Source organism: Natator depressus, chromosome 21 (assembly GCF_965152275.1).
Source record: "Natator depressus isolate rNatDep1 chromosome 21, rNatDep2.hap1, whole genome shotgun sequence".
NCBI lineage: Eukaryota > Metazoa > Chordata > Testudines > Cheloniidae > Natator > Natator depressus.
The window spans coordinates 17,858,355-17,871,295 of NC_134254.1; the positions used below are offsets into that span (position 1 = coordinate 17,858,355).

Here is a 12,941-nt window from a genome sequence, read left to right on the forward strand (position 1 = left end):
GTTTTAAAAAGATGGGCACTACATTTGCATTTTTCCAGTTGTCCAGGACCTCCCCCGATCACCATGAATTTTCAAAGATAATGGCCAATGGCCCTGCAATCACATCAGCCAACTTCCTCAGCACCCTTGGATGCGTTGCATCCGCCCCTATGGACTTGTGTGTGTCCAGCTTTTCTAAATAGTCCTTAACCTGTACTTTTACCACCAAGGACCGCTTACCTCCTTCCCATACTGTGCTGCCCAGTGCAGCAGTCTGGGAGCTGACCTTGTCTGTGAAGACCAAGGCAAAAAAAGCATTGAGTACTTCAGGTTTTTCCACATCATTTGTCACTAGGTTGCCTCCCCCTTTCAGTAAGGGTCCCACACTTTCCCTGACCTTCTTGTTGCTAACATACCTGTAGAAACCCTTCTTGTAGCTAGCAAGAGATGTGAAGGATAACAACTCCAATTGTGCTTTGGCCTTCCTGATTACATCCCTGCATGCTCGAGCAATATTTTTATACTCCTCCTCAGTCATCTGTCCAAGTTTCCACTTCTTGTAAGCTTCCTTTTTGTGTTTAAGGTCCCCGAAGATTTGTCTGTTAAGCCAAGCTGGTCACCCGCCGTATTCTTTCTATGCATCGGATCGTAGGCGCCGACTTCTGCTCCTGCCAGTGGGTGCTCGACCCCCCTCTGCCTCCAGCCCCACCCCCACCACACCCCTTCCACGAGGCTCTGCCCCCTTCCTGCCCCAATTCCAACTCCTTTCCCAAATCCCTGCCCCGGTCCCGCCTCTTCCACTGAGCTCGCCATGTTCCTGCTCCTCCCCCTCCCTCCCAGTACACCACCAGACAGCTGTTTGGTGGTGGCCAGACAGGAAGCCATGGGAGGTAGGCAGAGGAGCGGGGACGCCGTGTGCTGGGGGGGGGCGGGGGGGGGGGGAGCTTGGCTTCCAGTGGGTGCAGAGCACCCACTAATTTTTCCCCTGGGTGCTCCAGCCCCAGAGCACCCATGGGGTCTGCGCCTATACATCGGGGTGGTTTGTTCCTGCACTCTCAAAAAGGCTTCTTTAAAATACAGCTAGCTCTCCTGGACTCCTCTCCCCCTCATGTTCGCCTCCCAGGGGATCCTGCCCATCACTTCCCTGCGGGAGTCAGTCTGCTTTTCTGAAGTCCAGGGTCTATATTCTGCTGCTCTCCTTTCTTCCTTTTGTCATATATGACTATATCATCTGTAAAAAGAACAGGAGTACTTGTGGCACCTTAGAGACTAACAAATTTATTAGAGCATAAGCTTTCTGAAATATATCATCTGTGTTTTTCCCTAAGAACACAAATATTTTGTGAACACTTATGTCTTTTCTGCATTATTATTGATAATTCTACCATTTCCATCTAGCAATGGACAAATATTGTTAGATTTCTTTTTGTTCCTAATATACTTAAAAACTTGTCCTCCTTAATTCTGCTGGCCATAGTTTTCTCCTTGTGTCCCTTTGCTTCCCTTATCAATTTTCCATGTTTCCTTACTTCTGATTTATATTCATTACTATCAACTTCCCCTTTCTTCCATTTGTTCCATATATTATGTATATATATTTATTTATAAGTGCCTTCACTTCCCCACTAAGTTTTTTTCTTTTTTTTTTTTTTTTTTTTGGACTGTCGATTAATCGCAGTTAACTCACACGACTAACTCAAAAAAATTAATCATGATTAAAAAGTTAATCAGGATTAATCGCACTGTTAAACAATAGGATACCAATTGAAATGTATTATATATTTTCAGTGTTTTTCTCTGTTTTCAAATATATTGATTTCTATTACAGCATAGAATACAAAGTGTACAGTGCTCACTTTATATTATTTTTATTACAAATATTTGCACTGTAAAAAATGTTAAACAAAAGAAATAGTACTTTTCAATTAATCTCGTACAAGTACTGTAGTACAGTCTCTTTATCATGAAAGTGTAACTTACAAATGTAGATTATTTATTTATTTATTTATTTATTTATTTATTTATTACATAACTGCACTCTAAAATAAAATAATGTAAAACTTTAGAGACGACAAGTCCACTCGGTCCTACTTCTTGTTCAGCCAGTCACTAAGACAAACAAGTTTGTTTACATTTACGGGAGATACTGCTGCCTACTTCTTATTTATTATGTCACCAGAAAGTGAGAACAGGCGTTTGCATGGCACTTTTGTAGCTGGCGTTGCAAGGTATTTCCGTGCCAGATATGCTAAACATTAGCATGTCCCTTCATGCTTCGGCCACCATTCTAGAGGACATGCTTCCATGCAGATGATGCTTGTTTTAAAAAAATAATAATAATAATTAAAGTTGTGACTGAACTTCTTGGGGGAGAATTGTATGTCCCCTGCTCTGTTTTACCCGCATTCTGCCATATATTTCATGTTATAGCAGGCTCGGATGATAACCCAGCACATGTTCATTTTAAGAAAACTTTCACAGCAGATTTGACAAAACGCAAAGAAGGTACCAATGTGAGATTTGTAAAATTAGCTACAGCACTCGACCCAAGGTTTAAATAGCTGAAGTGCCATCCAAAATCTGAGGGGGATGAGGTGTAGCGCATGCTTTCAGAAGTCTTAAAAGAGCAACACTCCAATGCGGAAACTACAGAACCACCAGAAAAGAAAATCAACCTGCTGGTGGCATCTGACTCATGATGATGAAAATGAACATGCATCGGTCCGCTCTGCTTTGGATCATTATCAAGCAGAGCCCATCTTCAGCATGGACACATGTCCTCTGGAATGTTGATTGAAGCATGAAGGGACATATGAATCTTTAGCACATCTGGCACATAAATATCGTGTGACGCCGGCTACAACAGTACCATGAGAACACCTGTTCTCACTTTCAGGTGACAGTGTAAACAAGAAGTGGGCAGTTATCTCCTGCAAATTGTAACCAAACTTGTTTTGTCTGAGCGATTGGCTGAAGTAGGACTGAGTGGACTTGTAAACTCTATAAAGTTTTACATTGTTTTATTTTTGAATGCAGTTATTTTTTGTCCATAATTCTACATTTGTAAGTTCAACTTTCATGATAAAGAGATTGCACTACAGTACTTGTATTAGGTGAATTGAAAAATACTATTTCTTTTGTTTTTTACAGTGCAAATATTTGAAATAAAAACAATAATATAAAATAAGCACTGAACACTTGTATTCTGTGGTGTAATTGAAATCAATATATTTGAAAATGTAGAAAACATCCAAAAATATTTAAATAAATGGTATTCTATTTTTAACAGTGCGATTAATCACGCAATTCATTTTTTTAATTGTATGATTCATTTTTTTGTAATCATGCAACAGCCCTACTTTTTTTTCCCTTTCTTTTTTTTCCCCTAATATGGCATTTTTCCTTGATTGAGGGATTGTGGCTTTTTGGGCATCTAGTAAAGTGTTCTTTCCAGCTATACCCTAGAGCAACAAAGATATTAGGAGGGGAGGGATAGCTCAGTGGTTTGAGCATTGGCCTGCTAAACCCAGGGTTGTGAGTTCAATCCTTGAGGGGGCCATTTGGGATCTGGGGCAAAAATTGGGGATTGGTCCTGCTTTGAGCAGGGGGTTGGACTAGATGACCTCTGGAGGTCCCTTTCAACCCTGGTATTCTATGATTCTATATGGAAACATGGTTTAGTTAGTATGTGATGCACGACTTCTGAAACTTCCTTATGAGTTGACTAGCTAAAGCAACCTGTGAGAGAGTTAGAATGTAAATATAATTTACTTTATTGAAGTACACTAAGAACTCAGAACATAAATACTGTAGAGCACTCTTCCTTTTGGTGGAAACACGTGTGTTTTGCCTCTGCAGAGCTTAAGTTGAGTCTAGATGTCCATTTTAAGCCCCGTATCCAACCTCTCTCTAACGACTGATTGGAGCAACTGATTTGGTTGTAAATTTCAATGTTTACTATAGGGTAGGCAAAGTTGTTTTTTGTGTTTTTTTTTTGAGTTCCGGGAAAAGTGTTGGATTCCAGATTTTTGTGTGCTGCTTAATCAAAATGGGCTGTGTTCTAATGTGACGTCCCCCTCCCCCCGCCAAAAAAAACAACACACACACACACAAGTGAATCTTCCTTATTTTTGTCTTCCTTGTTCTCGGTTGTGGAAAATGTAAAGAACTCCTAATGTGATGCACAGCTGCAGTTCCTTATGTACTTGAGAGTAGGGCTTTTTTAAATCACAGGAAAGGATTATATAGGAGTCTTAATATTTTAGCCATAGAGATTAGTAAAGGATTATGGTAGAGAAGCCAGTTTCATTATCCAGGGAAGTGCCATTCCTGCTTGCTACTATTTTCTGTGAGCTAGAGGACTACAGATGTTCTCCAAGATCAGAAAAGGAGAAGGGAGTGTGGGGAGAGGGAAGAAGAGAAAAGGTAAGGGGGAGAAATTAGGGACTGAAGAGGAAATTCCAGGGCAGGAGAAGAGTGGTGGAAGTATGCTGTCTCTCCTGCAACATTAAATCAAAACCCTGTGTGTGATGTGATTACAGGGCTGTATAAATGGCTGCATCATTGCCAATTTGTTTTAAGTTGCTTCATAAGCTCTGCACCCAAAAAAAAAAAAAATATATATATATATATATATTTAAACCTGCAAAGGACTTTATCAGATTGGGCTTCTGACCTTTTTGCTCCTTTTAAGATGGATAAAAAAAGGAATGGAAGGGCTTTTGTTTGTTTCTGGCTTTAAAATTTTTTTATTTTTTTTTTTTACCTCAGAAGTATCTATCAGGAGTGTCAACTCTGATCTGCCCTGGTTTTGCTGAGTGTCTCAGAGCATGTGCACTATCTGCTTTCCCACCTTAATTGCAGGTATGAGGTTGGGGAATTTTTAACAAATACATCCTTTCTCCAAAATATTAATATGTTGTTGAAGTTAAATAGCTGTTTGGGGTTTTTTTAAATTTTTATGGGATTAAAAATCCCTTCTCTCAATGACTATACCTCTTGGTTTCTTGTGATGTCATCATATCACTAAGTCTGCAGTCACCATAGAGCGTGTCTACACAGCCACTAGACACCCGTGGCTCGGGTGTCTGGGCTCAGGACCCTATGGGGTGGGAGGGTCCCAGATCTAGGGCACAAGCCCAAGCCTGGACGTTGACACAGCAATGAAACAGCCTGAGCCCCGGGAGTCCAAGTGAGCTGGCGCAGGCCAGCCACAGGGTTTTCTTTGGTGTGTAGACACACCCTCAGAGCCTAGACAGAACCTGAATTTCTAATATAGGAAAAGAAACAAGGGAAAAAACTTACAAAAAACCATTCACGTTCTTCTTTTATCCATTGTAAAGAATTTTTTTAAAAAAAGGCTCTAGCCCTATTCTTTCCTTTGCAGGTCACCATTAAGTCTCATGTGGTCCAGGAAAAAAAATCAAACTATGAATGGGATGTGAGCCATGCAGTGATGTTTTGGAGGTGCCAGGACTCAGGAGACCTGAATTCTGTCCCCAGCCCTTCTACTGGGACTCTCTGGACTTTGGCCACCTCTCTGTGCCTCAGTTTGATTATCTGAAATGGGCATAATGATACCTTCTTCTTTTTTAAAGCACTCTGTGATCTGCTGATGATAAAGCTCTGTTTGAAGACTAATTATTACTATTATTTCATTAACTGAGTGTGCAGAGACACTGAAACTATAGCTCCATGAGAGTGTGGCTTGCCCCATTCATCTCAGTGGGGCCTTAAAACTGTGAAGCTTATTGATGATCATTTAAATGTGAACAGTAACTATTTCACCAATGATATTTTGACAGAGACACCTTGCTAACATACATGTTTGTTGTTGCTGAATGTAATGGGAGATAGTGGAGAGAGGACATTAGAGGAGCTAGTGGCTCCTGAGATGGAGAATGAGGAACACTACTCCCCAAATGTAAAGCCACCCCCACCCCTGGTGGGGGGAGGTGGGAGAAGGGAGGGAGAAGCTGCATTTCCTTCCCAGAAGAGCCTGGATGCCATGAATTCCCAAATCCCATTCTGCTCTGGGGGTGAACTCTCCCACCCCCCCCCCCCCCCCCGGATGTTCCCTATACGTCTGCCAAACTTTCCAGCTTTCCCTCTTGACAGTTACTACAGTGCTGACAATTGGTGGGAATGCAGACATCTCTGGAACGTTTTGGGGGCAACAGAAAGGAAACTGAATTTAATTGCAAAATAAATAGTGCAAAGGATATTGGACTGGGAGGAGGGCACGCTGAGGGGGAGACCATAGGGAAGGGGATCCATACACACAGATTCTACATATAATTTTCACCCAGTATGCCATGTAGAATTGAGGATTTTGGCTATATAAATGGGTCCCTTTCAGTGTAACAACAAAAAGGGATGGAATAATTTAGAGAGACTCTGATAGTTCTCAATGTATTGGTGTCATTTTCTGTCTTTGACACGTCTTCAAATGTGTTAGAGTATCACCCGTAAGAGGCGCTATGTTGCCACGGTGTCCCTGCATGATCGGATTTATGTGATCGGGGGATACGACGGCCGCTCCCGTCTCAGCTCTGTGGAGTGCTTGGATTATACGTCGGATGAGGATGGCATCTGGTACTCAGTGGCTCCAATGAATGTTCGTCGAGGCCTGGCAGGGGCCACTACCCTAGGAGGTACACACTGATCAGCACTTGTCACAGGGGCCAGCCATCATGAAATACAGTGTGTCAGCGCCTTCCGAGGGCAGGTGGCTGATAAGGGGAGAGGAGTAACTGATTGGAGATTGTATCTCTCAGCATTTGGAGTTTGAGAAAGAAAATCACTTGCCCATTAACCATAAGAGCAGCTCTTCCTCTTCTTCATCCTAAGAATGTGTGTTTCTAGTTCCAGAGAGTGGGAATCTTCCATTTTATACCCTGAAGTTCAGAATTCATCTCCCAGGCAGTTGTTAGAAACATGCTGCTCCCAGTGATCAACTTCTGTGTGTCCCAGCTGGAAGTCGCTGCTGGGACCTGTTCTAACAGATCAGTCCCGTTCCCCCTCTCTTGGCTGGGAGTGCCTTCAGGGGCCTGTATTGGTTCATTTGTTGCAGTTTAACATCTTTTAAAACAGTCGATGAAATGTCATTTGCAGTGAACAATTTGAATATAACAAATAGATATTTTTCAATAGACCAGTATGGGGGAGTATAGCTAAGGAAGGCTTTTGGGCTGGGATTTATGCAGCAGGTTTCAAGCATAGTGTGTTGCATCTTTTAAATATTCATTCTAAGGAAGTGCTGATGTAACATCAATGAATGGCAGTGTCCAAGTGACCCTAGGCCTCTTCTATGCACAGGGGGACACACACATGGTGTGCATGAAATAATATAAAGGGTGGGAAGTGCGGGAGAGGGAAGGGCTTGTGTGTGTATTCATGTCTCTCTGAATCTGCTCCCTGTATTATGTTGCAGATATGATCTACGTTTCTGGTGGTTTTGATGGAAGTCGGCGTCACACCAGTATGGAGAGATATGACCCAAATATTGATCAGTGGAGTATGCTGGGAGACATGCAAACAGCTCGGGAAGGAGCAGGACTGGTTGTAGCTAATGGTGTAATCTACTGCCTTGGTAGGTGACCTTAGGATCCATCAGCATTCTGCAAGTATTAGTGTCCCACCCAGAATTCAGGGCCGACACCATCTATAACGGGCTCCTGGGATGTGCAGAATACAGCCTAAAAGAGAATCCCAGTTGTTGTGTACTTCACTCTCCTGAGATAGTGGGTAGCTCAGTCAGCATACAGACTTCTTGCATAGTCACTGCCGAGGAGACATTTTGATGGCTTGTACTGGAGCCATGGGAGGAGTGCTGGGCCACGTGCCAGCTGAGATATGAGGAAGCTGGGGGGCTGTGTGCTGGCTGGAATGTGCAAGCTGCGGGATAACTAGTACCTGGGAGTAGCTTTGTCTATTGGTGCCATTGGAACATGGAAAGGCTGGAGTGGCCTGTTCTGAACTGCTTGTGTTCCAGCTCCTCTCTCTGAGGCTGGAATGCCGCAGCTGCCCACACTGAATGTTGTGAGTCCTAGATGGAGAATGGTCTTAAACTCTTAAATGAGCTCATTCTTTGGATGCTTCTCCAGGGCCCTTGGTCAAGGCAGTGCCATAGTTTTGTTTTCTGACCACCCTCATCATGGTCCTATTCTAGGGGAGTCTCGTGTCTCACACTACATTTTCACTTACTGCTCCATCCTAGGTTCCCCAACCTTCCCTTGCTCCCTTCTTCTCCTTGCCCTCTGGGCTGGTAGCACAGTGTTCTTCCCCTGCTGAGGCAGTGTGACATGGCCACTCTGTGTACAATTTCCTGAAAAAGTTGCAATGGCTGCCTTTGCCTTCCACCTCAGGTCATCCCCAGCTCCTGCTGTCTGTGGCCTCCAGAACTTCAGTCCCTGCCTGCTGCAGGCTAGATCAGGGGTCTTATTTCCTGCAGCCCACCAAGCTCCCCCTCCCCCCAGCGCACCACGTCCCTGCTCCTCTGCCTACCTCCAGGTGCTTTCCAGGAGGGAAGGGGGAGGAGCAGAGAGCCACATGCTCAGGGGAGGAGGCGGGGATTTGGGGAAGGAGTTGGAATAGGGGCAGGGAGGGAGCAGAGTTGGGGTGGGGACTTTGGGGAAGGGATTGGAATGGGGGCAGGGAAGGGGTGGGAAGAGGCGGGGCAGGGGTGGGGCCTCATGGAAGGGATGGAGTGGAGGCAGCTGGGGTGCAGGGTGTCAGTGTTGCGGGGCCAATGTGCTAGTCCTCATGTGGCCCTCCTGGTGATTGGAGTTTGAGATCCCTGGACTAGATTCTGTGTTTGCTTTTGTTCAGCCTTGCCACGCGCTGTGAGTAGTGTTGCTCAAGCTGCCAAGGAGTCACTAAGCCAGAGCCATCTGAGATGGAGCAGACACAGGCATTGCAATGTTCTCTTTGCAGAAACAGTGATCAGGGTTGAACCCGCTGTTGGTTCCCATGTTGTTTCAGGTGGCTATGATGGGCTGAACATCTTGAACTCTGTAGAGAGGTATGACCCTCACGCTGGACACTGGACAAATGTCACCCCAATGGCCACCAAGCGCTCAGGTGAGAACTCTGATATGAAGGGTGCACTGCTAGATTGAATAGAGCAATGATTTCTGGCCTGCCTTCATATCCTGGAGGCCATCATACATCTGCTGGCCTGTGGGACTTAGCATTGTTATAGATCAGGGGTCGGCAACCTTTCAGAAGTGGTGCCGAGTCTTCATTTATTCACTTTAAATTAAAGTTTCGTGTGCCAGTAATACATTTTAACATTTTTTAGAAGGTCTCTCTCTGTAAGTCTATACATTATATAACTAAACTATTGTCGTATGTAAAGTAAACAAGGTTTTCAAAATGTTTAAGAAGCTTCATTTAAAATTAAATTAAAAATGCTGCTCTTATGCCGCCAGCCCCCTGCCAGCCTGGGGTTCCGTTCATCTAGGCTGGTAGCAGGCTGAGCGGGACCTGTGGCCGGGACCCCGGCTGGCAAGGGGCCAGCAGCCAGAACCCCAGACCGGCAGCTGGCTGAGCTGGGCCAGCGGCCGGGACACCAGACTGGCAGTGGGCTGAGCGGCTCAGCCTGCTGCCACTCAGCCCGCTGCCGGTCTGGAGTTCCAGCCGCCGGCTCCTGCCAGCAAGGGTCCCAGCTGCCAGCCCCGCTCAGCTCGCTGCCGGTCTGAGATCCCAGCCCTGCCCACATAGAGTGGGTACCTACCTTCTCCCTGGTTCTAGCCTATTCTCTTCCTCTCTCTCTGCACTGAGCTGAGGGTGGGAGTGCACTGAGCACAGAGCTGGGGGTGAAGGAGCAGGCTGGGGTTGGGGTGCGGGGTCTGGCCAGGAGTTAGAATGAGGGAGGGGGCTCAGGGTTGGGGCAGGAGGTTTGGGTGTGGAGTGCTTACCTGGGCAGCTCCCATTTGGTGCGAGGGGTGCTGGTGCTCCAGGTTGGTGCTCAGGGTGGGGGTGGGGGTGTGGGGGGTGCTGGAGTCAGGGCTGGGGTCGTTGGGGGGGTGCAGGGGTCAGGGTAGAGGGCTGGGAGTGTGTGTGGGGAGGTGTAGGGGTCAGGGCAGGGGGCTGGGAGTGTGGGCTATGGTCATGGGCATGCTCCCAGCCCCCTGCCCAGAGTGGCCCACAGCAGGGGGCTGGAGGGGATATGCCCTGATTCCACCCCCTTTCCCCAAGGCCCCGTTCCCACCTCTTCTTTGCCTCCTCCCCGGAGCAGTGAGCTGGGCTCTGCTTCTCCCTCTCCTTCACAAGGGCCATCAGCTGATTGGCGGCAGGGAGGGAGGGGAGGAGGGGCAGGAACCCAGTATACTGGGGGAAGAGGCGGGAGAGGGAGGAACTTGCCTGCCCTCCGGCAGGGCCAAACTTCTTCACCCTGCCCCGACTGGGGGGGGAGCGGGCCAGGGCGGGCAGGATTTTTAATGGCACGCTGCTGCCTGCCGGGGTCCCGGCCTGGGTTCGGCAGCTGACTGAGCGGGGCCAGCAGCTGGGACCCAGCAGGCAGCAGCATGCCATTAAAAATCGGCTCACATGCGGTCTTTGGCACATGTGCCATTGGTTGCTGACCCCTGTTATAGATGCACAGCAATCCTAGCAGCAGTCTTTACGCAGCCTTGGGTGACCGTTGACTTAGCTCCACAAAGCTAAGTCTTTTGCTGTTTCCACGATAGCCCTGGAGCCAACGGGACAGTGTTGATCCCAAACGATGCATCAGGATATGCCCTAGGCAGCAGTGCTCCTCTGTTTTTATTAGGCACTCAGCACCCTAACATCAGAATGCCTCCTGTGAATTAAAAAGATCAACAGTGCACTTTCTTCCTTTCTGGTCACCAAAAGGGAATCTTAGGGGTCTGATGGGTTTTATATTTGGTTTTCCTTTCACTTTTTTTAAAGTGACCACAAAGATGCTAGTGTGGGAGAACCTGAGTGAAAACAGGGGGATCGCATTCAGCTTTGAATGCGATGAGGTTAGTAGTTCTGATTTCATCTTGTAGTAAGTTTCCATAGTTTTTCTCCATCTGCTATGAAGATTCTGTCTTCCATAGTCACTAACCCTCCGCAGTGGCTGACCATTTTATTGTCCAGTTCAGTGTAGCCATTGGAGGGTGTCATGGTCACAGAGAGACAGATACTTGGGCCAGTTCCATGCAGAGAATCAGGACAGTGACCTTGCAGTCTGTATTCAATGAGGAGCCAGTGCAGGAAGCAGTGTATCATAGAGATGTGTTCCTAGTGGCCTGTGTTGTTGAACAACTGGGCTGCTGAGTTTAATGTGGGCCCTAGCTACAGTAGTTGTATGGTAGCGCACTGTAGAGTTCAGGATGTATTCCTGCATCCATTCAACTTCCCTTCTCATTTTTTGAAAACAGTTCATTTGGCACTGAACTCATTCCTCCTCTTGGTACTTACACTCTATGAATATGCGTAGATTATTACCATGTGATTCTGTTCTCCCTACTTAGTCAGATTAGACAGTTCTAGCTCTTCTAATCATTCCTAGTATATTTATCCCTCCAGCCCCCAATCATGTTGCTGCTTTTCTTTGAACTCCCTCCAGTTTGTCGTCATACCCAAAAAGAGCATTATAAAATATTTTCTATAAAGTCTAGGAAACGAAATAGCCAGAACCTTTGGTCAAGTGACACATAAGCTTGTGAAGTGAAAAATTAAGAACTGATATACCAGTAGGTACTACTTTAACAAAATAACCCTTACAAAGCAAGAAGATCTCAAGCTAATGTTCCATAAACAGTCCTGCCCCCAGCTTTACTGCCCAGTTCATGCATACAGACTGTTAAACAGAAACCTTCGCTGTGAGGAGCCTCAAAACAATCAGAACTCTGCCTCTAATAAAATAAATAAACGTCATCCATTCAGTGCATAGATTCTCTCAAAATTACACGTAAACATTTTAACACATTACTTTTATTCGTGCAAAGTTTATAAAAAGCCTGTCTTTTCATTTGGCCGTATACAGTCTACAAAATCAAACTAGCTATTCAAGACCATTTGCATGCCTTAAGTTTTTTAATAGCATCCTTCGTAGTAGAAATCATTCCCTACTGAGGGAAATAATTCTATGTTCCCATATTTAGAAAATGATCATTAGAGACAAAGCTACTGGATGAACATACATTAAAATTTATTCTTACACCAAATCATAAAATTTGTCCATTATGCAGGAGCTATTCATGTCTCAGTGAATGAGCCAAATTGCTCAGACAGAACAAACAATATACATATATGATCAGTTATCCAAATAGAGCATGTTAAAAGGGCATGTGATGTCCAGGTTCAGCTGTCATTAAAGTGAAAGGAAAAACAGCCATTGATTTCAGTGGAATTTGGATCTGACTATAAAATGTTAATGAACACAAAGCTTGGGGCAGAGTAAAAGTTTGGGTGCTGGTCACATTTTTGTTTCCAGACTGGGTGTTACGGTTGGTATCAGAATTGTTTATATAATTTTAACTTACAATTTCTACATGTTTTAACATGTTAAAGTATTTACAGATGTGCTTAATGATATATCTTCTTTTGAACTGCTCTTAGCAACATTAAATGTAACTTACTGGAGTCTATTGTTAATTATTGTATTATTGGGTAACGAATATATAAAGTGAAATCTTGTACAAGAGATCACTATTTATTAGGCAGCTTTCTGTTTTGAGACCACCCCAAAATACCCTTAATGTATCAAGTAGGGCTGTCAATTAATCGCAGTTAACTCACACAATTAACTTTAAAAAATTAATCACAGTTTTAATCGCATTGTTAAACAATAGAATACCAATTGAAATGTATGAAATATTTTGGATGTTTTTTCTACATTTCATATATATGTTGTATTCTGTGTTGTAATTGAAATCCAAGCGTATATTATTCTTGATTACAAATATTTGCACTGTAAAAGATAAACAAAAAAAATATTATTTTTCAAT

General features: G+C 44.7%; 1 protein-coding gene across 4 annotated transcripts in view; it reads left to right on the forward strand.

Annotated features, from left to right (window-relative positions):
* KLHL12 (kelch like family member 12) overlaps nucleotides 1-12,941 on the forward strand; it is a 106,778-nt gene that overhangs the window by 67,344 nt on the left and 26,493 nt on the right. For all 4 annotated transcript variants that reach the window (XR_012636001.1, XR_012636002.1, XM_074936378.1 and 1 more), the window contains 3 exons: nucleotides 6,437-6,632; nucleotides 7,412-7,570; nucleotides 8,962-9,060. Coding sequence is in view for 2 of the 4 variants with exons in the window: in XM_074936378.1 (XP_074792479.1) it covers nucleotides 6,437-6,632; nucleotides 7,412-7,570; nucleotides 8,962-9,060 (454 nt within the window). In the remaining 2 variants the exon portion in view is untranslated. The remainder of the gene's footprint in view (nucleotides 1-6,436; nucleotides 6,633-7,411; nucleotides 7,571-8,961; nucleotides 9,061-12,941) is intronic.